Source organism: Hemiscyllium ocellatum, chromosome 13 (genome assembly GCF_020745735.1).
Source record: "Hemiscyllium ocellatum isolate sHemOce1 chromosome 13, sHemOce1.pat.X.cur, whole genome shotgun sequence".
Taxonomy (NCBI): Eukaryota; Metazoa; Chordata; class Chondrichthyes; order Orectolobiformes; family Hemiscylliidae; genus Hemiscyllium; species Hemiscyllium ocellatum.
In genome coordinates, this window is record NC_083413.1 from 33,433,142 (window position 1) to 33,459,295 (window position 26,154).

Here is a 26,154-nt window from a genome sequence, read left to right on the forward strand (position 1 = left end):
TGCAAGTAGAAATCTGCTCCTTCAGCCCTTGTTACTAACTTGCTTCAGTACAAATTAATTTGTACATTAATAACAGATGACATTCATTGTCCTTCAGAGTAAATTTTTGAACATACAAAAACTACAGAATCAACTTGACATTTAGAACCAAAATACACATTTTCAAACAGGAATAGTTCAATTTGAATAATGATTCATTACTTTCAGACAAGATCTACAGCAGAAATTTAAAATATCAAACATCTGTCTGATTTATACAAGGTCTAGTTTAAAACAAAACTGCAATGTACAGCAAGTCAGAAAGCAGACACCACTATATATCCAAACATCAGAATTCTGAGCTCTGATTCGTGATAATTTAAAATAAACTTTCTTTGTAGCAATCCAAAAAGGCATGAAAACAGCTTTGAAGAAATCACAAATTATTTTACAGTCCATCAGTTCAAGCAGTCTCATTTACAAATCAAATATACTAGCTTTATAAACTGTGCCAATTCGCAAATTAAATATTAACTGCAGTTCCAGCAATTCTTTCGTAGTTAAGCCCAGAAGAGGATCAAGCCCTAGTTAGAAAGTTGCTGTAATGCTGAATCATTCATCTCATTTTCAATGTGTAGCTAATCGGATCATGTTATTCTTTTCAGCGATGATTCACCACATGAAAACAACTGTCCATTTCCTGATCAACTGCATTTAACACCAAGTCAAATTCAAAATGGCTGTTCTTGCCAACTCTCCAGTTATGTTTTATTCAGATTATATCAATATTTCTGTAAGTGTAAATTCCAGTTGAATGTCACAAGATTACATTTGTAACCATTCAATATCACACCTTTGCAGCTGCAAATAATAAATGAGTTAAGACATGAAAAGAGCAATGCACCCTTGCTGCAATGCTCAGGTTGTACAAAACAAAACTGTAGAGGAAGAAAATAGCTGCACTTTTTCAGAAGAATCTTCATCTCAAGCTTTAAATGGAACCAGCTTATCATTGTTGTTGGCATGTATTGTACACGCCTGATCCTGAATCGAGAAATGGGATGCTTGCCATATTAAAAAAAAGGTTAAGAAAAACACTTACAGACAAAATGCATATAAAAGCAGCATGCAATGGATCATTTGAATATAAAATTCAGGACAGTCATTCTTTTTTTCAAAATTACTCTACTTCCTTTATTATTCCCTTTAAAATATTGTGATTGACATAAATAAATTTGTAATTTAGGATCAGGCAAATTTGTCAAGTTTCTCTTCTGCCACGAAAAATTTCTTCCATTGGGTGCTCGTTTCTAATGAATATTAAAGCCTGGAAGCAATTGCTAGTCTAACAAAACTTAATAAAATTAAAGAGCTGACTGGGTTACTTTAAATGGCACCGAACTGGTTACTATTTGTAATCGCTACCTTACCTTAGAGCATGGTGACCATTTCCATATGATTTTTCATTTCATCCAAAAGCACCTTTAAATGGCAATCCTGTGAATTCTAAGAATAGCTTCTGTTGTGCATTTCACTACAGAGACCCTTGATTTGTAAATAAATAATATTTACAGAGAACCCTGAGTAGCAGAAATGCAATTAATATTTCAAATCCTTTCCCCTCTAAACGCTTCAGGTGTAGTCAAATATCCTAGGCTGTACACTGATAAAAATAATCCCAAGATCTAAAGGCATCTGGAAAGGTTTTGTTTTACAAACAGGATTTCACAATTGCAAGTATTTTTGTATTCACCAGAAAGACAGACTTAGCAATTTCTTTTTGAAATAACAAGAGATTTTCCTCCATCTTTCATACATTTCCAATTCCCTATGCAATACAAAGCAAACACTGATTCACAAAACAAAATTAGTTGCAACAGGAAAGACCAAACAAATAAATTCACAAAGGACCTATTCCCTTCAAGTCGAAAGGTATAAATCCTGGTCAAAACGGAAAAAGTATATAAGAATATGACAAATAGGAGCAGTAGACCATATGCCTCCTCAAGCCTATTTGCTATTGAGTAAGATCATACATGATCTTTGGCCTCAACTCCACTTTCCCATTCTCTGCTAATTATTACTTAATTCAGAGCAAGTCTAAAAACGTGTCTACCTCAGGCTTTAAAATATTCAGTGATGAAGCATTCTCAACCATATAAAGTGGAGAATTCCAAAAATTCATGTCTTTGAATGAAGACATTCTTCTTCAACTATTCAATCATGTTTAACTTCACTGCATAGCCAGTGTATTCTCTCTTAGATATGGAGCCAAAACTATGTACAGTGATCTTACCAAAACTCTGCTTAGTTGCAAAAAGACTTCCTTATTCTAGAACTTCAATATTGCAACTGGGTTGCTATATGCAACAAAGCAATATACCTATGTTATCAGCTTGAGAAGAAATCTAAATTGTACAAATGGTCAGCAACATATGATTCAGAAATTACAGAACTTTTCCTACTGGGGCGATTTTCTCTAATGCCGGGAGAGAAAGATCCAGCTGTACGCTAACAACAAAGGGCAAACGTTAAAAACTTGTCTCACTTAGCTGATAGATTAATTGTTTATGGCCGAAAATGTCACCATCACAGCTGAAATTATATGTAAATTGGAAATGGTAACACAATACTAATGTTAATAGACTGGAAATCTGAGGTCTGGATTAATGACCCATAGACTGAGTTCAAAACCACGGCAGTTAAAGAATTTAAAGAAAATTAACTAAATCTGGAACTTTAAGAAGAAATTAACATCAGTAATGGCGACCATGTAATCACCAGGCAGTTCTGACAGAATGAAATCTCTTGCCGTTACCCAGCGCTAACATGGTCCCATAGTAATCATTCTGATCTACTTTCTGGGATACACTCAAAAGTCAATCATTTTTTAACCTTTTACCTTCTGCATACATTTGAGGGTTGGTCAATAAATGGTGGCTTCACTGGCAATGTGGACATCAGGTGGATGAATAAAAAAATGTAGTTTGGCAGATTACTGCATTTCAAAAAACAACATTAAAAAAAAACTTAGCTGTCCGACTTACGCATTCAAACAAAAACAATTCTTAATCCGCAGGAGATTCAAATGTTCACATTCCAGATTTCTCAGGGACTATTTTTCACTTTCACAGATTCTGAGACCTAAATATTTAAATTAGAAATCAAACTGTTCGCAAAGCTGGAATTTGCAAACTCTCTCCAAGCCTCCATTAAACAATATTAAACCAACAAGATTTGGCACTGGGCAAGTAGTAAATAATTAACAATGATTAAACAGTTTTTTTTGATCTAGCACAACCCCACCTCACTCACCCACTGTCCCTCCTCCAGTTGCTGCGATTAAAGACTCAATGCCTAGAATGTCAGACTCCTCTGGATCAACTGGCCTCCTACATTTGTCAACTAGCAAAACTTTTTGAAAAGGTTATAGAGATTGATAACCAAGAAAAGATTGCATACAGACACTTCTATACATTAAAGAAAAAAATCTAAGGAGTATAGAAAATAAAATGGATTCCTCCCTCAATAGGTTTTCTTCCTTTAGCCCATATCTCTCTCATTTAAACATTATTCCTGAAACAATTTATTAGAAAGACATAAAAGAGAAAGTGAACTACTGAAAAGATTAACTTTCTTTTCTGATTATTATTCGAGCAGAAACAGGACCAAAAGAGGGTGTTGGAAAAAAATACAATTTCTTTTTTAAAAATTATGAAAATCAATCTTCTTTCCTCTCTCTCTTCCACCTGTTTTATTGGAACCACCACCATCCTCCTGTGCTGCTACTTCAGCTCCTCAGGATGCCTGTTATTTCAGGAGTTGAAGCAAGTTTGAGAAATAGACTTTCTGGCTGGAGTAGCACCTCCTCACAGGGTTGTTTGGTGCTGCTCCTCCATTTAAGCACCGTTGAATTACTTAATTTGTGCCTTCATTTCAGTGTGGAGTCATTAAGGGGAGACCCATATTCCATGAAATGTAAGAATGGGGAGTAATACATTCAAGAAAGACTGCATTATACGTTTTTGAGAGCACAGAAGCATTTCTGTAGCTGATGTGTCAGCCATTCCACTTTATTTTGACTGCTGCTAATGTCTACCTACAACAATACTGTGCAGCACCAGAGTGTTGACAAATATTTTTTAAACACTTTCAATATTCCTATTAATTGACCTGAGGTCCTGTACAAGAGTTTGAAATTGCAACAACAAAAAATACTTTTTTTGTATAATAACATAGATTGTTAACACACAAACAGGGTTCACATTTTTTTCATGGTGAAGGACGTTTACAAGTGCACAATTTCTCTTCAACAAATGGCAAGGTAATGGCCTATTATTTAACTCAATAACACTGATGTGTAGTGGATTTGAGTATGACAGGAAAATGGCCATATTCCCGTTGTTAAACTTCTACAGTGATGACTAGTGATGTCATTCTTGATCTGAGAATAGTGGAGTAAAATAAACACAGAAGTGTTATTGCAGCCAGAGTGAGTGTCAATAGTTCGGCCGCCATGTCCCGTAATGTTTTCAATAATTTAAACTCTATAGGGAAATGCACAAAAGCTCTTCTCGTATTTCAAAATGACCTATGTACTTGCTGTTTCAATTTAACACAGTATCAGGAAGTTGTTGGAGATACCATACAAATGATTATAAAATTATAATATTTCTCTCTCTTTTCAATACTTCAATTCAAGCTGGATGTTGAAACCAACCAGTTCTTCAGAACATTGAAACTGCCCTCAAAGAATTCTGAGCAATTATAAAAATAGTTCAGAAAGCCAATAAAATTAGTTTTCTTAAATTAACCTTGATGAATTGCAAAACTCCATGCATTGTTTACAAAAAGGTTTGGTGGTAGCATCAAAATTCCATTGAACTTAAAATTCAGCTGTAGTCGAAATTGAAGATTTTCATAAGCTGTTTTCACACTAGCCTCCATTTCTAGTAACATGGCTTTCCTCTTGTCCACAACAGGCCAAATTACTTTGGGGCATCTCCATATACTTGGAGATCCATTCAGATGTTAGGAGGTGCACAACAGGAAACCAATTCACCTTCCTAAAACACAGTACATCAACATTGAACTGCTATACAAAATCTCCCTTTGAATGTGATTTAAATAGAATGTAAAGCAAACCAGATGCAAAACAAAACTTTCTTTGGGTGTCACTGCATATGATATGCACAAGCACTTGCTAATCTGGACAATCTGCAATGTTTATTGGTAAAGATCAATTGAATTACCGATTTTCAGGACATCAAGGGATATTAGCAAATAATGGGAAAATAGCATTGAGGTAGAAGAACAGCTATGATCTAGTTGAATGGCTAGCAGGCTAAAGGAGCCAAATGGCCTTTTCTTGCTGCCAGGTATAAGTTTCACTTGTCAATGCGTTGTAGCTCTCAAACATTAGGAAATTACAAATAATCAAATTTGTTTAGTACATTGTTCGGCAAAGTTCTACAGTGATCAAATATTTCAATTAACATTTACTATTTATAATCACAGTAAATGTTTGTGCAATTAGAGAGCATTTTAAATTAGCAGAGCCAAAAGCAGAGACATAATGTATCAAACAACTTGTTTCAGAACCTGACTTTCAAAAATACAAAATCTTTAAATAGAAACAAAATGTCAATTAGACAATGATATCTCCAAGCCAATCTTATAATAATAGACGAGTTACTACTCTTCTGGATACAAACAATATATTGACAGCCTACACTAAGTTATTGTAGAATATCTAAGTAGAATTTTTAAAAGAAGTAACTGAACACACAATCTAAAATTGTAATTTCTCAAACAACTGCTCTTATTTTAATAGGAAACCATATTCAATTTCAGAACAACTAACAACAATTTCTTACAATTGCAATTTCAAAAAAGTTTACTCAGTGGGCAGAAATCTTGTGAATTATCTTTTAAAGCTTTTCTCAGTACTCCACTTCTTCTCCTAAGAAATTCATTGCATTAATTTATTAGGCTTCTACTTGGTTTCAGATAATATACTATGTATACTATACATTGCAACTATATTAAACTATACCTCAAGTAGTTTCCCAAATCAAAGTTTATAGTTTGCATACTGCACAGATCTTAAAACAAGTGCTTTAAATTAGTTTTTAGAGTCATAATAAAGTTCTGATTTGCCTTTAAAAATGAAATTATTTGGCCCAAAAAAGACTGCCTTCCTCACAATAACCAAAGTTTTCACTCATAACTCTATGCTACATGCTAGAATAATAAGCCAAACTAAAACACTTTCTTAAATCTTGCTTTTAACTTTTAACTTGAGTACTGTTCCACTGCATTCCTAACAAAAACTACCCTGAATCCCTTTCTAGTTGTTATTCTTTTCCAAAGAAAACTAGTTGCTTAACCAGAAGGACTATCCAATTAAATTCTCCAAACACCAAAACTCAGCCAATTACTCTCGTTTTATTTTCCAGCCTCCACCTTCCCCATCCCAGTAAAATTCATACATACTGTACTACACATTTCTGGAGAGAGCAGCTTTCTGCAGGAGGAGATTCCTTTTCCACAGAACTTTAAAGATGTCCTTCCAGAGCAAAAACAACATGGTTAGAAGATTCAGTTCAAGGAAATGTACACACACAGACATGCGCACACACATACAAACATTCACATTGTTCAGGCAAAATATGCAAACTCAATTATACATTCTTTCCCTTAAATCATTTCCCCTTATTTCAAACATTAGTAGCTGTTCATTTTTGTTTCTGCAGTATTTACTTGTCTTGTTCCAGACAAATTTTCCACATACTGCATTAAAAATGATTACAGTTTGAATTTTAAGGAAGCCCGAGTTAAAAATTTGATGTTCTTGGAGGTTTACCGATGAATCTGACTGATGCTGGAGTAAATGCTTACTCAAAATACTCCAAAAGCAATACCCCTGCCATAGGAAGTAAAATACTTATCAAGTTATAAATTAGATCAACATCACTGGTCCGCTATACTAGTTCAATTCACATGTGGTTACCTGTCTTGCTCCTTTCACGTGAAGTTTAGTATTAGTTTAAAATATGAAATGAATTAGTGGTTCCAGTAATACCTTGCCTTTAGCTTTAAAACTGGCATACAGAGATATAGTGCAAATCAAAAAAAATTCCAGATAGTGGTTTTACCTTCATGCTTTCCATCCATCTCCAGTAACCTTCCTCTTCAATACTGGTTGACATGCGATTAACAACTTACTGTAGTCCAGAAGGAATTACTTTGAAGGAAGAGTGGTCAAGGAAGCGAGAGAATGACCATTATATGGCCATATCACCAATATAAAAACTGCTCTTCTCTCTTTTCCTTGCCCAAAAACGAATGTATAAAAGGTATTAAACTTGCAAAAGTGCCAAGATAACTTACTGGTCCACAGAAGCCAGCCACCATTGTAACCATCAAAGAGATCATAGCGATAACCAGCCGTGTCTGGCAGAATCTCCAAATCACTGTATTCAATGAAGCATCATCCCGGCCACGTTCTTTCAATTCTATTTGCCATAGTCGCTCTAATCTGCAGAAAGTATGGGCAGAATATGAAGGTTGGAGAAATCAATTTTAAGAAAATGCTTTTCAGTCATTTAACATGGCAAAGCTGCATGTCCATTGAGTGAAAAGAAAATAATTCAGTTCCCAAAAAGGTTAAAAAAAACATGAAATGTGATCTCAGCACATCTGATTTCTGGTGATGTCTGTAAACATTATAAGGCAGTCAAGTTTCAAATTAATCTTCCACAAAATTTAATGATGTTGAAATTAAAGTGTACATTTTGAGGACTTTTACACTATAAGCTTACATTATTTCAGGACTTATCATTTATATAAATCCAAGGGCTAAGAAGCCACAGAATATTTTCAGATTGTGTTATGCAATTGAATTTGTAGCCCATAGCCTACAAACTCATTCCAACAGTCATCAGTTCTTTAAAGTGGCACTTTAAAGTTCAGATCCTTTGGTACAGTATATAAGCAATCACTGGTTCTCAATGCCCAGAGCTCAGCATATTGCAAAAAAAATTGACTGAAAATATGTCACATGGGCAACAGATACACAATATTCGGTAAGGAGAATATGGACAGTTTTCATATTATTGCTTGGTCCATACACCAGCAGGAGAGATCATTCACCCGGTAGGAACTACCTTGTTTGCATTCTATTGATTTCAGGGGAAATGAATATTGGGCAGTTTATAGAATGTTCAAGCGAACTATGAAATAATCCCAAAGCATAAGGAGGATCTCAACTTTATGTGCAAAATACCAATATTTTATGGATATTGACAAATTTGTTTTTCATTTCCTGACTATTCAATCCTTTGATGTCACTAGAATTCTATTGTGTGCTCTTAATTCAACTGTTTTAATCACTAGTTTCAAGCAGCTATTCCTGAGTTATCTTAATCCTCTCCTATTAGTAATTTTCAGTTATCTCATTTCATGTCCTATAATTAACTTAACATCGCAGAACTTAAGCTCAAGTCACAGCAACCTCACTTCTTTTCTTAACATAAACTAAAGATTTAATGAGTTGTTAATAATGTGAACATTTCATTAATGCTAACATACCAAAAATAAATTTTCCTGATTAATGCTTGTACAATGTACAAGAAACAGTATCTACAAAAACAACAATTTAACAGGCAAAACAAAATTCTGTGAGCAGTCTTAAAAATGCCAATGAATGTTGAGCAGTGTATGAAATGGGAAATATGGGATACAGGCAAAACCAAAACCTTGAGGATTCTGCAAAACACCTCAGACAGTAAATAGATAGTAAAATTCCAAACCTAGCAAATAAAATACAACTTATGAACAGATGATGCTGGTTGACAGATGATTGTTGTTCAGGATAGGTAAACTTCCTACACTTTTTCCAAAATAAAGTTAAAGAATCTAAAGTGGCTCTTTTAACAATACAATGTTCTATCAGCACTATACACAACTGTCAACCTAAGTGACATGTTCAAATCTCGTGTAATGTAAATGAGAAAAGCAAATAAGACCATACATATGTAATAAATAATCCAATATTTTACTCCAAATTACAAAACCATCCTACTCAAGTAATTCATCGTCTGTAATTTGAGATTCTTTTGCGATATTTTGTTAATTGTATAGTGCAGAAATAAATGCATTATATTTTGAGATTAAAAAGTTTCTAGATCAAGTATTTTGTGATTGGACATCATAGAATGAAGTTGAGAACACAGATTAACATCTTGATATAAATGCAAGCTTTAAGTTTTTCCTGGCTATGCAAGGATTCAACACATGAAATTGTCCATAAGTAGTGGAGAATATAAATTTTGTGTTGTGCAATATCAAAGTGGAAGGATAGACAATGTTAAATACAAATCCAAACATGCAAAGATCAGTACAGTTCAAATACAAAATAGATCAAATTTTCTGCCACATTAAAATAGCAACATTTCATATCTATAAAGGATCACACATGAATACATTAAAAATGTAGCACTGTAGGATTTAAAAATGGAGTGAATTCCAGTGATATTCAGAATATCATACACATACCTTCGACCATTGACTTCAGAAGATTCATACTTTGACAGAGGCCAAACATCTTCAAGAAGGAGCTCCCCTTTTTTATAAGCTGTGAAGGCCAAAGATGTCAACCAACTGAAGGTCATGAATGAGAAGAAACCGGCATTGTCCACAGGATGCTGCTGTCTATATATATGGATGAAAAGTAGACTATGTCAATAGAAACAAATAAAAGGATGCATCCATCTGACTCTGTTACCCTTTTGCAAACTGTTCCTTCTTGCTCTTCAGATGAAACGGTCTGGCTGTTTCGATGGCTCAAAAGATTGTTAAGTATTTGAAGACTCAATGTGAAACAGAACAAGGTGTCCCCATTGTGTGCCAAAAGATTTACAGCACAAAATGATATCATTCAACGCATCGCGCTTGTGACAATGTATTAGCAGAATAATCTTAAACCAACTCAAGCTCTCACTATAGCTAACTAACTTTCTGTGTATCAGTATGTCAACTCTTGTGGATTCAACTGGTCGTCTTAGGACTGCAAAGCCTTGATATGATCAGTTGATTGTGGGATTGAGCTGTCTACACAATGCCACTCATGCTGATTGGCATGCTTGTCGTTCTTGGAAATTGTTTTGTCAAACTAGCACTCCATTTTTTAGGCAGTGCTATGCTTTACTACATTGATTCTCGAGCTCAAATGGTTAAGTGAAGGACATGCCAAGACATGAGATTAATTTAAAGACTGTACTGGAATACAATTCTGCTGCTACTTATGGCATGCAGTGCCTTATGGATAGCCCACTTTGAGCTGCTCAACCTGTTCCACTTAGCACTTTGGTAGTATTGATCAGATTGGTGAGGATGAGGCCAAGTATATTTTCTCGTCTTCTGCCACAAATCAAGTCAAGCAGTTATGTTCTGTAGTTGGTGTTCAACACGGAGAGTATTGATTCATCAACTGAAGTAGGAGACGGTAATTGTGGTAATCAGCAGGAGGTTTCTTTTCCCAGTTTTTAACCAGATGCCATGAAACTTCACAGAATTTGAAGTCATAGAAATTGAAAGCACAGAAAAGCCCTTCAGACCATTGTTCTGATTAAAAACACAACCTAACTATTTTCATCCTGATTTCCAGCATTTGACCCATAGCCTAATATACTTTGGCAGTGTAAGCACACATATAAATGCTTCTTAAATGGTATGAGAGCTTCTACCTCTACCACCCTTACAGGCAGTGAGTTTCAGTTTCCCACCACCCTCTGGATGAAAATGTTATTCCTCACATCCTCTCTAAACCTTCTGCCCCTTACTTTGAGTCTATGCCCCCTAGATATTGATTGCTCATCACAGGAAAGGTTTCCTCCTGTCTACCTATCTTTGCCCCTTGTAATTTTATATATCTTTATCACATCTCCCCTCATTTCTGCTGCTCTAAGGAGAGGAACTCCAGTGTGTCCAATCTATCTTCATAACTGAAGCTCTCCAGTCCAGGCAACACCCTTGCCAGAATCCTCTGCACCCTCTCCAGTGCTATTACATCCCTCCTGCAATGTGGATTCCAGAACTACACACAATACTTTAGCTTTGGACTAACAAATATTTTATACAGTTCCAGCACAATCTCTCTGCTCTTAAACTCTATGCCAATGTTGAGAACTCTCAGGGCAACCCCACTTGATATATATCACTGTGCCACCATCTTTGCAGGGTCTGTCCTGCCGGTAGAAGGGGCATCAAGAAATGATGATAGTGACATCTGCTTCATTATCAGACATGATTATGTGAGCATGACTATGTCAGGTTGCTGCTTGCCTCGAATACAAGACAGTATTACTAAATTTGGCACCAGCTGGATGACGGCAAGGAGGACTTTGCATGGTTACAAAAACAAAAACAGAATTTACTGGAGAAATGTTTTGGGTTTGACATTCTAAAGAAGGGTCACTTAATGTTAACTTTGCTTTCTCTCCAAAGGTGCTGCCAGACCTGCTGAGTTTCTCCAGCATTTTGTTTTTGTTTGATTTCCAGCATCCACAATTCTTTGTTTTGTTTCGGAGTCTGTCATTGTTGTTTTTGTGCTTACATTTATGGCAGGTGGTATGTCTGGTTTCAATACTTGTTTTAAAATAGTTCAATAGCTTGCTCAGCCATTTCAGAGGGAAGTTAGGATGCCATGTTGGCCAGACTAGGTAAGGACAGAGTTTTCCTTCCCCTAGGGTTTACTAATGGGCTTTTTTGCCAAACAACAATGGTTTCATGGTCATCATTAGAACTTTAATTCCAGATTTTCTTGAATTTAAATTTCACAATTTAAATTGAGAGAATTGAATCCAGGTCCCCAGAATATCACCGGGGTATCTGGACCATGTAATTAGTATGTTGAATGAAGTTTCTTGCCAAATGAAATGGTTGGGCATTTGCAGTACAGTGGTAATGTCACTACTGCTGAGCCAGGAGGCCTGAGTTCAAGTCCTACCTGCTTCAGAGGTGTGTAATAACATCTCTGAATAGGGTGATTAAAATAAGTTTGCATAGAAAATTTTGAGAAGTACTAACAGGTGTTTAAAAAGAACTTAAATGAAAATGAATATCTTTACAAGATTGCAATTTTCTCTCCAATTCTTTTGCATATCAAAATGAATTACAAAAATCTCAAAGATGTAAGATTCAAAATCCAAAAAGTACACTGCTGAGTTACAAAGACATAGAAGGATATGAACAATCACAGATATACTTAGTATATATTTTAAAAAGGATCAATGATGTTAAGTTTGTACTACTGAGAGGTACTCACTTGGAGGAGTTACGAAAGGGCTTCAGCAGATGTAGGCTATGATGGTACTTGCCCTTCTGGTTTCTCTCATCTTGAATTTGCATACAAGAATACATTGAAACATCCATTGATAGACCTTCCACCCGACCTGCTGTCTCCAAAGCATCTTCACACAACTCTGTCTGTCATTCAAAAGATTGCAATAAGGAAATAAATTAATTGGAAAGCCTGGATGCATTGTATTTTGCCTCAACCATAAACTTGCAAAGTCCATGGATTTTTTGACTTCCAACTCTATCCCTCTCCCCAAACAGTTTTCAAGGCTGAATTAGACTGCCTCCAACCTCTGTATGCAATATGACCTCGAACCGAGCCTCACATTTGATCACAATGGCTGCCAACTTGGACTTCCAAAATAATGCTCAACTTCACCCCTACCTAAGCCCATCTGCTGCTGATAATCTCACCAAATTACTTACCTGGAGACTTGACTGTTTGAGTACATTTCTGAATTGTCTGATAAACTTTACCTCATCCAACTGTTGTTGCCTATGTCCTGATATGCATATTCATAAATATCTATCACCTTTGGTTCCACTGACCAATGCCTTGAATTTTAAATTTTCAAACTTGTGTTCAGATCCACTAATGCTTTGTCCTTCCTAGGGAGACGGTTCTTGGAGATGTTTGCATTCTTCTGAATGAGGCCTCATGTGCATCACTTATTTCTAACTTCTTCCATTGTCAATTAGTCCTTCAGCTACTGAGGCCTCAAGGATTTCTATATCTAAATCTCTCCAACCCTATCTTTCTTCTCACCTAAAAACTTTTTTGTCTTCTGTTCTAATGTCCCCATCTAGTTTCATACCAAAATTCATCTGATTATGCTCCTTTGAAGCACCTCAGAGTATGAAACAACATTGATATTAATTGTACTGTCTGATTTTTTTTATTGTAGGCATTACACAGAATACAATGTCAGTTGGAAATTGGAGTCCCTTTGAAACTGAATTTTCTAATATTTTCTGTGTAGCAAGTTCAACTGGTGTACAGTGTAACTAGCTTTAATGGACAGCATCACCAAGAGTACAACGTGCCATTGAATTTACATTAAAAAATCTTTAATTGCAATGAGTGTTGTTTAGCTCAGTTGGTTGGATAGCTCATTTGAAATGCAGAGTGATACCAACAGCAAGGTTTCAATTCTCATACTGTCTGAGATTACTGTGAAGACCCAGCTTCACCTCTCACCCATGGCATGATGACGCTCAGGTTGAAAACTTACCATCAGTTAGTTCAATCTCTGGATCCTTGGTGCCTATGACAACTTTACCTTTACCTGTATGGCACTAGACATATCCTATTACTAGATTAGATTAGATTACTTACAGATTAGATTACTGACAGTGTGGAAACAGGCCCTTCGGCCCAACAAGTCCACACCCACCCGCCGAAGTGCAACCCACCCATACCCCTACATTTACCCCTTTACCTCACACTACGGGCAATTTACCACGGCCAATTCACCTAACCTGCACATCTTTGAACTGTGGGAGGAAACCGGAGCACCCGGAGGAAACCCACGCAGACACGGGGAGAATGTGCAAACTCCACTGAGTCGGGAATTGAACCCGGGTCTCTGGCGCTGTGAGGCAGCAGTGCTAACCACTGTGCTACCGTGCCGCCCACATAAAAACAAACCCACATTGATTAGATTAGATTAGATTAGATTACTTTACAGTGTGGAAACAGGCCCTTCGGCCCAACAAGTTCACACTGACCTGCCAAAGCGCAAACCACCCACACCCCTACATTTACCCCTTACCTAACGCTACGGACAATTTAGCATGGCCAATTCACCTGACCTGCACATCTTTTGACTGTGGGAAGAAACCGGAGCACCCGGAGGAAACCCACGCAGACACGGGGAGAATGTGCAAACTCAGTGCTGTGAGGCAGCAGTGCTAACCACTGTACCACCGTGCCACCCACAAATGCAGCATTTGGGAAAATAAAAACTACCTGAGTCTTAGAAAGAATGACAGTAATCTTCAGATGAAGGTTGGCAAGGAGACAACAGATATCCTGGTGTTATGAATAGCTTTCTTTTGGTCATTAGCTAGAAGAACTTAATTGGGAAATTGATATGGTACAAGAGAACAGCTCCTAGAAATAGGCTACATCGACCAATGCTCAGGGATACAGGGCAGTGCTCGTTACACAATACTTGCAGGTGGAAGTTCTCATCAGGAATTGCCTTCTTCAGATAGATGAACCAGAAGAGAATGAAAGAAGTCCCAGGGTAGTGTTCCCTAACAATTCAGCTTATGAGCAAATTGCTGCCTTCACAACTTCATTGAAATCAACATACTATGTGCCAACTGTCAGTTCATCAAAGAATCAATTGTCACAGGTTGTGCACTCTTTCAAGTCGACTTAACTATTATTTCATATCTAAAGCACTGTTTAGCTCATTTATTAAAATAGTTGATAACTTCTACAAATAGTCAACTCCTCATATTTAGATAACTACAGTCACAACCTCCTAAAATCGAACACAGCCCCCCTCAATCACTCTGAAGATTATGTAACCTTGCAGTTTACCCAAACAGATTTACAAACAAAAATCAAACTGACCCAAGATACAGACAATATATGTTTATATAATTTTAATTTTAGTTCTTCAAAAACAAATTTCAAACATTGTCCATTCATGGCACTGTACCTATCTAAGTAAGGATCTAGGAAGGGGGAGGAAATAACAGGGAAACATGAAATAGTGGCCCAAACAAAAGGCTAGCGTAACAGAAAAAAAAGTCAATCCATCTATATTTCTTTCACTACTTTTCTAAATCACATAAACAACATCATACATTGTACAAAATAGACTATAAATGGAATTTCAGTGACCTGATGGGGACAACTTTGCTGCATGTTTCAAAACCCAAGGGAGACAGTCACTCACTTGTGATTTTATATAAAATGACCAATCACTGGTCAGTGGGTGAACTCATGTCTCAAGTAAAGAGAACAGGAGGACTCTCCAGGCTGCAAAGCGGGGAAAAAAAAGGCTAGCTTGAAAGCAGTAGCGAGATATCAGAACATGTGTGTAAGTGAAATTGGGTTGTCCCAAAATGGAGGCACTCCTTCGCCAACCTTTTCAGACTTAAATGAAAATGACCTTTGCAATTGGGCCACTATTACAGGAACATAGGATCTGGGAACAAAAGTCAGCTCTTTGGCCTTCTCAGCCTGCTCTGTCACTCGATGGCTTATCTGGTTATGATGTCAACTCCACTTTCTAGTCAGTCCCCAAAGAAAACTTCATTTGATAATGTTCCTTTGAAATATCTTGGAATGTCATACATGACAGGCACTATGTGAATGAAATGTGTTGTTTAGGCATGAAGCATCTTACATCTCTATCCTTTAGATCTTATTTCACCAGCAAAAGGGAGTCTTTCTATCTGTTCTGAACAGAGTATTCATAATTTTACACTATTAAATGTTTTTTCAAACTTCTTTCTCACAGGAGAACAACTTCAGCTTCTTGTCAGTCTTTAAAATTGAAGTCCCACAGTTCTGGAAGTATTCTTTTAAATTTTTCTGTACAACCTTTCTAAAATGCAATATCTAGAACTGAACACAGTACTCCAGTCAAAGCAAAAGAGTGTTTAATAATGGGTCATCTTGATCTCCTTGCTCCATTCCTCAATTTATAAAGCTCAGAATCCCACATGCCTGTTCAACCATTTATGCAAATTGCCCTTTTACTTTCATTACTTTGTGCCAATGTACACGGAGATGCTTCTTTGCCTGAAACTATAAAAATATTCCCTTTAAATTACTTCTCATTCTTCCAAAATGTATCACTTCACATTCCTCTGCATTAAATTTAATCAGGCATGCTTTTGCTCACTGCACCAGTCACAATCTTCTTGAAGCCTAAACACTGTCAAAGAGTACAGATGACTTAGCAGTATTATGAACTGCAAATGTTACTAGGAGAACAGATGAGGAAGAACCAGTGGAAATGGTGTCCTTTGTGGTTTTAAATTGTCAGAAAGCTTTTGATGGAGTCCCACATCAGAAGTTCTTTAACTATGAACCATTGCTGATCCCAAACAGCCCTTGAAATGATGTTGAAGTGCCTTTTTGAACCACTGCAATCCATTTGGCGTAAATAGGCCCACAATGCCATTTTTTTAGTATCTTGATGGTTACAGCATATTTCAAGTAATGAAACTTGCGGGCAATGCTATTCCATGTATCACTGCCCTGAGTCTTCTAGATAGTCATGGGTTTGCAAGGTACTGTTAAAGGACCCCTGGTAATTTCTGCAGCGTTTTTACCTTGTAGATTGCTCAGTCGCAGCATCAGTGCTGGAAAGAGTGATTGAGAAGGTTTAAAGAGGCTGAATGGTTATTTCGACAAGCTGAATAGGTAAATGGCGAGTTTTGAGAATATTTGTAGCTCAGGTTGAGGCTCTGGATGTAGGTTTGCTTGCTGAGCTGGAAGGTTCATTTACAGACATTTCATCACCATACTAGGTAACATCTTTAGTGAGCCTCCGGACGAAGCACTGCTGATGATTCCTGCTTTCTATTTATATGTTTGGATTTTGTTGGCTCGGTGATGTCATTTCCCATGCTGACGTCATTTCCAGTGGTGACGTCATTTCCAGTTCTTTTTCTCAGTGGGTGGTAAATAGAATTCAAGTCAATGTGTTTGTTGATAGAGTACTGGTTGGAATGCCATGCTTCTACAATTCTTGTGCGTGCCTCTGTTTGGCTTGTCCTAGGATGGATGTGTTGTCCCAGTCAAAGTGGTGTCTTTCCTTATCTGTATGTAAAGATACTAGTGAGAGAGGATCATGTCGTTTGTGGCTAGTTGATGTTCATGTATCTTGGTGGCTAGTTTTCTGCCTGTGTGTCCAATGCATTGTTTGTTATAATTCTTGCATGGTATTTTGTAAATGACATTAGTTTTGCTTGTTGTCTGTATAGGGTATTTCAAGTCCATTAGCTGATGTTTTAGTGTGTGGTGGGTTTGTGGGCTACCAGGATGCCAAGGGGTCTGAGTAGTCTGGCAGTCATTTCAGAGATGCCTTTGATGTAGGAGAGAGTGGCTAGGGTTTCTGAACACATTTTGTCTGCCTGTTTGGGTTTGTTGCTGAGAAATCAGCAGACTGTGTTCATTGGGTGCCCATTGTTTTTGAAAACACTGTATAGGTGATTTTCCTCTGCTCTGCGTAGTTCCTCTGTGCTGTAGTGTGTGGTGGCTTGTGGACATAATGTTCTGATGCAGCTTCGTTTGTAGATGTTGGGATGATTGCTTCTGTAGTTCAATATTTTGTCCCTATGTGTTGTCTTCCTGTAGATGCTGGTTTGAAGTTCCCTATTGGCTGTTTGCTCTACTGTGACATCTAGGAATGGCAGTTTGTTGTTGCTTTCCTCATCTTTATTGAATTTTATGCCAGTAAAGGTAATATTGATGGTCTTGAAGGTTTTTTTCTAATTAGTTTCATTTAGTGATGACAAAGGTGTCATCCATGTAGCGGACCCAAAGTTTGGGTTGGATGGTTGGCAGAACTGTTTGTTCGAGTGTCTGCATTTCTGTCTCTGCTAAGAATCATGATATCGGAGATCCCATGGGCATTCCGTTGGTTGGTCTGTATGTTTTGTTGTTAAGGTGATGTGGGTGGTAAGGCATAGATCCACTAGCTTGATGATGCTGTCCTTGCCGATGAAGTTGGTGGTGTTTAGTGTTTGTGTCTTTGGGTCTTCTAATAGTGTAGTCAGTGTTTCCTTGGCTAGGTTAATATTGATTGATGTAAACAGGGCTGTTCTATCAAAGGAGACCATTATTTCATCCTCTTCCATCTTGGTGTCTTTGATGGTCATCAGGAATTCTTGGGGAATGGATGGAATGGCATGAGTCTTCTTCTAAGTGTTTTAGTTTTTGGTGTAGCTCCTTGGCCAGTCTGTAAATTGGTGTTCCAGGTAGAGAGACTATGGGTCTGGAGGGGGGCTCCTGGTTTGTGAATTTTGGATAATCCGTAAAAACGTGGTGTGTTTGATCCATCTGGTTTCATTTTTTGGAAGTAGGTCTTATTTATTTCTCCAGATTTCTGAAGTTTTTTGAATAGTGCCGTGATTCCGTTGTCTTGTTGTGGGGTCAAGTCTATCGCCACTTGTTGGTAAGTGTTGGTATCTGCAAGTAGTACGTTTGCTTTCTCAAATGTCATCTCTTTGATTTAAAATAACATCAAGTGTCCTTTGTCTGCAGGTAGCATAACAATGTTTTTAGTTAAAAACAATGACTGCAGATGCAGGAAACCAGATACTGGATTAGTGGTGCTGGAAAAGCACAGCAGCTCAGGAAGCATCCGAGGAGCAGTAAAATTGGCGCTTCGGGCAAAAGCCCTTCATCAGGAATACAGGCAGAGAGTCTGAAGGGTGGAGACATAAGCTAGAGGAGGGTGGGGGTGGGGAGAAAGTAGCATAGAGTACAATAGGTGAGTGGGGGTGGGGATGAAGGTGATAGGTCAGGGAGGAGGGTGGAGTGGATAGGTGGAAAAGAAGATAGGCAGGTAGGATAAGTCCTGGGGACAGTGCTGAGCTGGAAGTTTGGAACTGGGGTGAGGTGGGGGAAGGGGAAATAAGGAAACTGTTAAAGTCCACATTGATGCCCTGGGATTGAAGTGTTCCTAGGCAGAAAATGAGACGTTCTTCCTCCAGGCGTTGGGTGGTGAGGGAGCGGCGGTGAAGTAGGCCCAGGACTTCCATGTCCTTGGCAGAGTGGGAGGAGGAGTTGAAATGTTGGGCCACAGGGCGGTGTGGTTGATTGGTACGGGTGTCCCAGAGATGTTCCCTAAAGCGCTCTGCTAGGAGGCGTCCAGTTTCCCCAATGTAGCATAGACCGCATCGGGAGCAATGGATACAATAAGTGATATTGGTGGATGTGCAGGTAAAACTTTGATGGAATGTGGAAGGCTCCTTTAGGGCCTTATGTTTTTATCCTTTTTAAGTCTTTCTAGTGCTTTCCTTTCTTGTGTATTGAGTGTTTCCTTCCTTTTTTCTGCTTAATGTTGGTTCAACTAAGTGTCTGTAAGTTTGCTGGCATTCTTCTGTGAGTTGGTTGTCTTTCAGTGTTGTTTCTAATGCTGCTAAGAAATCTAAATTATCCGCATCCTGGAAGTTGTAATTTAATCCTCTTACTAAGATAGCTTTTTCAGTGTCTGTTAAGGTCGGTCAGCTAGTCAGGTAAGTCACAGTACAGCGAACAGCCAATGGGGAATTGAAACCAGCGTCTACAGAAAAACAATACATATGGACCAACTATTGAACGACAGAAGCAATCATCCCAACACCCACAAACAAAGCTGCATCAGAACATTATTTCCACAAGCCATCACACACTGCAGCACAGAGGAACTATGCAGAGCCGAGGAAAATCACCTATATAGTGTATTCAAAAAGAATGGGTACCCGATGAACACAGTCTGCTAATTTCTCAGCAACAAACACAAACAAGCAGACAAAAGACGTCCAGAAACCCTAGCCACTCTCTCCTACATCAAAGACATCTCAGAAATGACTGCTAGACTACTTAGATCCTTGGTATCATGGTAGCCCACAAACCCACCAACACACTAAAACATCAGCTAATGGACTTGAAAGACCCTATACAGACAACAAGCGAAACTAATGTCATTTACAAAATACCGTGCAACAACTGTAACAAAAACTACATTGGACAAACAGGCAGAAAACTAGCCACCAAGATACATGAACATCAACTAGCCAAAAACAACATGACCCTCTCACACCAGTATCCTTACAAATAAGGACACCACTTCGACTGGGACAACACATCCACCCTAGGACAAGCCAAACAGAGACACGCACAAGAATATGTAGAAGCAAGGCATTGCAATCGGAACTCTATCAACAAACACATTGACTTGGATTCCATTTACCACCGAGAAAAAGAACAGGAAATGACATCATCATAGGAAATAACATCACAGACCCATGGAAACCCAAACATATAAATAGAAAGCAGGAAACACCAGCATTGCTTCGTCCGGAGGCTCATTGAATATGTTATCTACTATGGTGACGAAACATCTGAAAATGAACCTTCCAGTTCAGCAAGTAAACCTACATCCTGAATAGGTAAATGCATGACAGATATTATGAAACATGGATAATGGCGGGAGGGGGAAGAGAGGAGGTGTGTGTGTGTGTGTGTGTGTTGATGGTTAGAGTCCACACCAAAGGGATCACAATTTAGGATATGTGACAGGCCAGTTTTGACTGGGATGAGGAGACACTTCTTCAGAGACCAGTTAACCTCTGGAATTCTCTACAAAAGAAGATTGTCGATGCCAAGTCACAGAATATATTTAAGAAAGACTATAAATTTCTACAAGGAGAAAGTGAGGTCTGCAGATGCTGGAGATCAGACCGCCTACTTGTGGAACGCTTCAGAGAACACCTCTGGAACACCCTGACCAACCAACTCAACCACCCCGTGGCTCAACACTTTAACTCCCCTCCCACTCCACCAAGGACATGCAGGTCCTTGGACTCCTCCATCGCCAGAACATAACAACACGACGTTTGGAGGAAGAGCGCCTCATCTTCTGCCTGGGAACCCTCCAACCACAAGGGATGAACTCAGATTTCTCCAGTTTCCTCATTTTCCCTCCCCCGACCTTGTCTCAGTCGAATCCCTTGAACTCAGCACCGCCCTCCTAACCTGCAATCTTCTTCCTGACCTCTCCGCCCCCACCCCACTCCGGGCTATCACCCTCACCTTGACCTCCTTCCACCTATCACATCTCCATCGCCCTTCCCCCAAGTCCCTCCTTCCTACCTTTTATCTTAGCCTGCTGGACACACTTTCCTCATTCCTGATGAAGGGCTTATGCCCGAAACGTCGAATTTCCTGTTCCTTGGATGCTGCCTGACCTGCTGCGCTTTTCCAGCAACACATTTTCAGCTATAAATTTCTACATCCTAAATGTGCCAACTGGTATGAGGAGAGTGCAGGAGTATGGCATAGTGATAGAAGATTAACCATTATCATAGTAATAGGAGAACAGGCTCAATAGGCCAAACTGCCTGCTCCCATGCCTATTTTCTGTGTTTCTAATATAAATGAAGAAAGACAATGGTCCTCTTAATGACCCCGGGGAGCATTACTGTGTACTTTCCTTCCCTCTAAAGACCAACCATATACCACCATTCCCCATTTTATCACAAAAAGGAGGATGTTGTGGAACTTAAAAGGGTTTAGAAAAGATTTACAAGGATGTTGCCAAGGTTGGAGTGTTTTTGCTATAGGGAGAAGCTAATTAGGCTGGGACTGTTTTCTCTGGAGCAGAGGCTGAGGAGTGACCTTATAGAGGATTATTAAATCATGAGGTGCATGGATAGGGTAAATAGAAAAGATCTTTTCTGTAGTTTGGGGAGTGCAGAACTAGAGGGCATAGGTTTAGGGTGAGGGGGGGAAAAATTTGAAATGGACCTAAAGAGCAACTTTTTCATGCAAAGGGTGGTGCATGTATGGAATGAGCTGCCAGAGAAAATGGTAAAGACTGGTGCATATAAAACATTTAAAAGGCATCTGGATGGGTATAATAATAGGAAGGGTTTAGAGGGATATGGGCCAACTACTGGCAAATGGGACTAGATTAATTTAGGATATCTGGTCAGCATGGATGAGTTGGACCGAAGGGTCTGTTTCCATGCTGTACATTTCTGTGACTCTATGACTCGAAGATATAAATGCAAGTACTTTTATGCCATCTGTCATTTTTCAAATTTGCTGATTGCTTTATCCCTTCTTGTGGTATTCAGCTGGCTACCATATAGCCATTCACGCCTCATCTAAGCAAAACTTGGTTTCTGACAGTTAATCTCTCTATCACAGACAAAACAAAATTGTCAGGGAAGACCAATGTTTGAGTTTTTTTTAAATCACTTGTGGGATATGGCATTACAGGCTAGTCCTAGCTGCCCCTGAGGTGGTGGTGGTGGTGAGCTGGCTTTTGAGTCATGTGATCCCTTTGGTGTCCATGTGGTGTAGGTAAATCCATTAGGCTGTTATGGACTGAATTCCAGCATTTCGACGTGGCAACAGTTAAGAAACGGTGATATATTTCCAAATCAGGATAGTGAATGGCTTGGAGGGTGATTTACAGGTGATGGTATCCCAATGTATTTTCTGCCCTTGTCCTTCTGGAAGGTAGTGGTTGTGGGTTTTGAAGGCACTACTTAAGGATTTTTGGTGGATTTCTGCTGTCCATCTTGTATATAGTACACATTGCTGCTACTGGGTGTCAGTCATGGAGTGACTGAACATTTGTGAATATAGTGCAATCAAGCTGGCTGATTGATCGTGAATGGTGTCATGCTTGAGTGTTATTGGAACTGCACACATCCAGACTAGTAGGGAGTATTCCATCACACACCTGACTTGTAGCTTGTAGATGGCAGACAAGCCTCGCGGATTCAAGATGTATTCCTCGCCTCAAGATCTGCTCCCATAGCCACGCTATCTATAGGGTGAGTCTAGTTGAGCTTTTGGTCAATGGTAACCTTGGTTGATACTGGGGGTCCAGTGATGGTACCACTATTCAATGTCAAGAGGCAGCTTTTAGGTAGTCTTTTGTTGGAAATGGTCATTGCCTGGCACTTGAGTGGCACAAATAAATTTTGATTTTTTTTTTAGATGGAAACTTGAAGTGAAGTGTTGATGAGGATAAGGCATTTGATGTTGTCTCCATGGACTTTCACAAAGGCTTTCAACAAGGTACCTTGTGACAGACTGGTCAAGACAGTAAAAGCCCATGGAATCCAAAGTAAAATGGCATGTTGGTGCTAAAAATGGCTGAAGGTAGGAAGTAAAGGGTAATGGCAATCGATTATTGGAAGTCTGTTCCCAGTGGGGTTCTGCAGGGCTGGGGCCTTGCAGTTTATAATATAAATTAAGAACATGGACTTAAATGAAGCAATATGATCAAGACATTGGCAGATGTCACGATAATTAGAAGGATGGTAAATAGCAAAGTGGAGAGCTGTAAACTGCAGAAGGATAAGCAACAGACTGGTCAGGTGAGCAGAACAGTGACAAATGGAATTCACCCCAGAAAGGTGGGAGATTATGTGCTTGGGGAGGAATGACAAGACAATGGATTATATGATGAATGATAGAACCTTGGAAATTACTGAATATCATAGAGACCTTGGTGCGCATATCCACAGATTCTTGAAGGTAGCAGAGGAGATGGTTAAGAGACATTTGGGATACTGGCCTTTATTAGTTGAGACTTAGAATATAAAGTTATGCTAGAACTGTATAAAACACTGATGAGTCACAACTGGAATACTGCATGTTATAGGAAGGACGTGTCTGCACAACCAAGGATGCAGAGCCACTCTCCAGGATGCTGACTGGGCAGCAGGATCTGAGCTATGACAAAAAACTGGATAGGCTGAGCTGTTATCTTTAGAGTAGCGAAGGAGGGAGCACCTGATGGCGTGTATTAGATTATGACACGCATAGCTAGGCTGGACAGGAAAACACTTTTTCCTCAGTGCAAGATATCAATAACAAGGAGGCATAATATTTTACCTCTTATCTTAAGTTTAAGAGGAGAAATTCTTTTTACCCAGAGGTAGTGGGTGTCTGGAAATCACTGTCTGAAAGAGTGGTAGAGTCAGAAACTCTTGGAACATTTAAATAATATTTGGATGTTTACTTGCATTGCCATTGCCTCCAAAACATTTGGCTAAGAGCTAGAAAACAGGATTTGTATTGTCAATGTTGACCGGCGTAGACACAATAGGACTGAACAGCCTGTTTCTCCTCCTACATCTTATTGTCTTAAAAAGGAGAGCAGACTCATACATTTAAAGCACAGAATGCAACCCAAGAAGTCTGTGCCACCATTCTACGCTGATCTGATAATCCTCAACTCTATTTTCTGTCTGCTTAAAAAATTAGAAGCAAAAACATAGGTTGCTGGAAAAGCTCAGCAGGTCTGGAAGCATCTGTGCAGAGAAATCAAAACCAACATCTCGAGTCCAGTGACCCTTCCTCAGAACTCACTCGACCAGAGATGTTGGCTTTAATTTCTCTCCACACTTGCTGCCAGATCTGCTGAGCTTTTCCAGCAATTTGTTTTTCTTTGTGGCTAATAGCATCTGCAGTTCTTTCAGTTTTTATCTGGTTAAAAATCTGTTTGCCTCAGCAATGAAAAGTTACTGACCCTCAACCTGTACAACTATCTTGATAAAGAATTCTACAAGACCCTTAATCTTTAAGATCTTCAACATCCACAATTCTTTATTTCATTAGATTCAAAGATCCTACTTAGTTTCTCGATAATTTCTGTCCTTAATTCCCAAAACATTCTCAACAGCATCCCATCTGGCATTAGTTGAAACTTTGAATAATTTCACACAGTTGTATTGACCCAATATTTAATCATTGATTGACATTTATATTTGCTAATTTGATAGTAAAGTTTACCTAAGCCAGAACGCTATAATTTCAAGTGCCCTTGCAAGCCTCAAAAATATAACCTTAAGGCGATGCTCTTTTTTTCCCTACTATGACCACATTTCGAGACCTGAAATTATTGGGACCTGTTGGTGAGCAATGTGAGAGCTGACAGTTTTGAGAGTAAAGGCCTAATAGAGCAGGAGCATAGTTGTTGCAACTAGGGTACAGTTGTACAGCAGAGGTTACTTCCTCTGAATTCATGATCCCAAAATTTCAGCTTGCAATCTCACTTGGAATCCTGATCCCCATGGAGGGGAGTTCTGCCCTAGGATGACCTTTCAGTGTCACATTGGTACAGATATTGTTGCAATTTTATCTGCCATTCAGGTGGATGTAATGAGTCCAGATGACAATTTTCCCAAAGATGAACAGAAAGTTCTCCCAATTTGCTCACAAACACCCGATCTTCATCTAGTACACCAAACCAATTAGTTATTTTTCATACTTGTGTGTGCAAATTCAGACTCTTTTGAAATTCATTAATGAGATGTGTCATCATTGGCGAAACCAATATTTAGTGCCCATTTGCAATGGCCCTTGATAAAGCAGTACAGCGACTTTCTTGAACCACTGCAGTCTTCTTCATATATTAGAGTTGGTTCAGTAATAGTATTCTCATCGGAGGACGTATTGCAGGCCAATAATTGAGTATAGTTCATTGGAACAGCTCCAATGTTGAAGATGTCCTTCTAACAGTGTAATACAATGGAGCAGGAAATGTTCCGTTAACCATAAATGGAAAAGAATTGCTGCCATAGGAACACATCTGTTCAAAATTATTATATCTCCTTGCATCCCCATCAACTTCTCAGAATCTGTGTAGCAATCTCCTAAACCACCAAAATTTTATTGCCTCCCTCACTGCATTAGTTTAACTTAAACTCAATTAAATGCAACAGTTGGATGCTGTCTTATATTTGTAGTCACATGAATAAATGTAGCCAAAAAAATGTAATGTTTTTCAACAGCATATGTTATTTATTGCTAAACCATAAACCAGATATGTTATATGCAAGATATATACAACATGAACAATTAAAAAGAATTGGTACAGTACATTCTCTCATATAATGTTATATTCAACATAAAGCTCATGGATAACTGTTACAATGTAAAATCAATGTGGCAGTGTGAAGAAGATGACTAAAAGGCAGAAAACAGAATATTTTGGCCCTTGTTAGGGCCAGAGGTCTGTGTGAGGATCATTGCTCCTGTTGAGTCATGTCTGGATTTTAGGTACGGTACAGGATATATTAGCATAAAAATAGGCAAGGCAAAAGTGAGGACTG

General features: G+C 38.6%; 1 protein-coding gene across 2 annotated transcripts in view; it reads right to left on the reverse strand.

Moving 5' to 3' along the window:
• Positions 1-26,154, reverse strand: part of abcc5 (ATP-binding cassette, sub-family C (CFTR/MRP), member 5) — a 130,516-nt gene that overhangs the window by 100,649 nt on the left and 3,713 nt on the right. For both annotated transcript variants that reach the window (XM_060834728.1, XM_060834729.1), the window contains exons 3-5: positions 12,308-12,468; positions 9,538-9,693; positions 7,372-7,519 (exon numbers count right to left, since the gene is read on the reverse strand). In XM_060834728.1, coding sequence (XP_060690711.1) covers positions 7,372-7,519; positions 9,538-9,693; positions 12,308-12,468 — 465 coding nt within the window. The remainder of the gene's footprint in view (positions 1-7,371; positions 7,520-9,537; positions 9,694-12,307; positions 12,469-26,154) is intronic.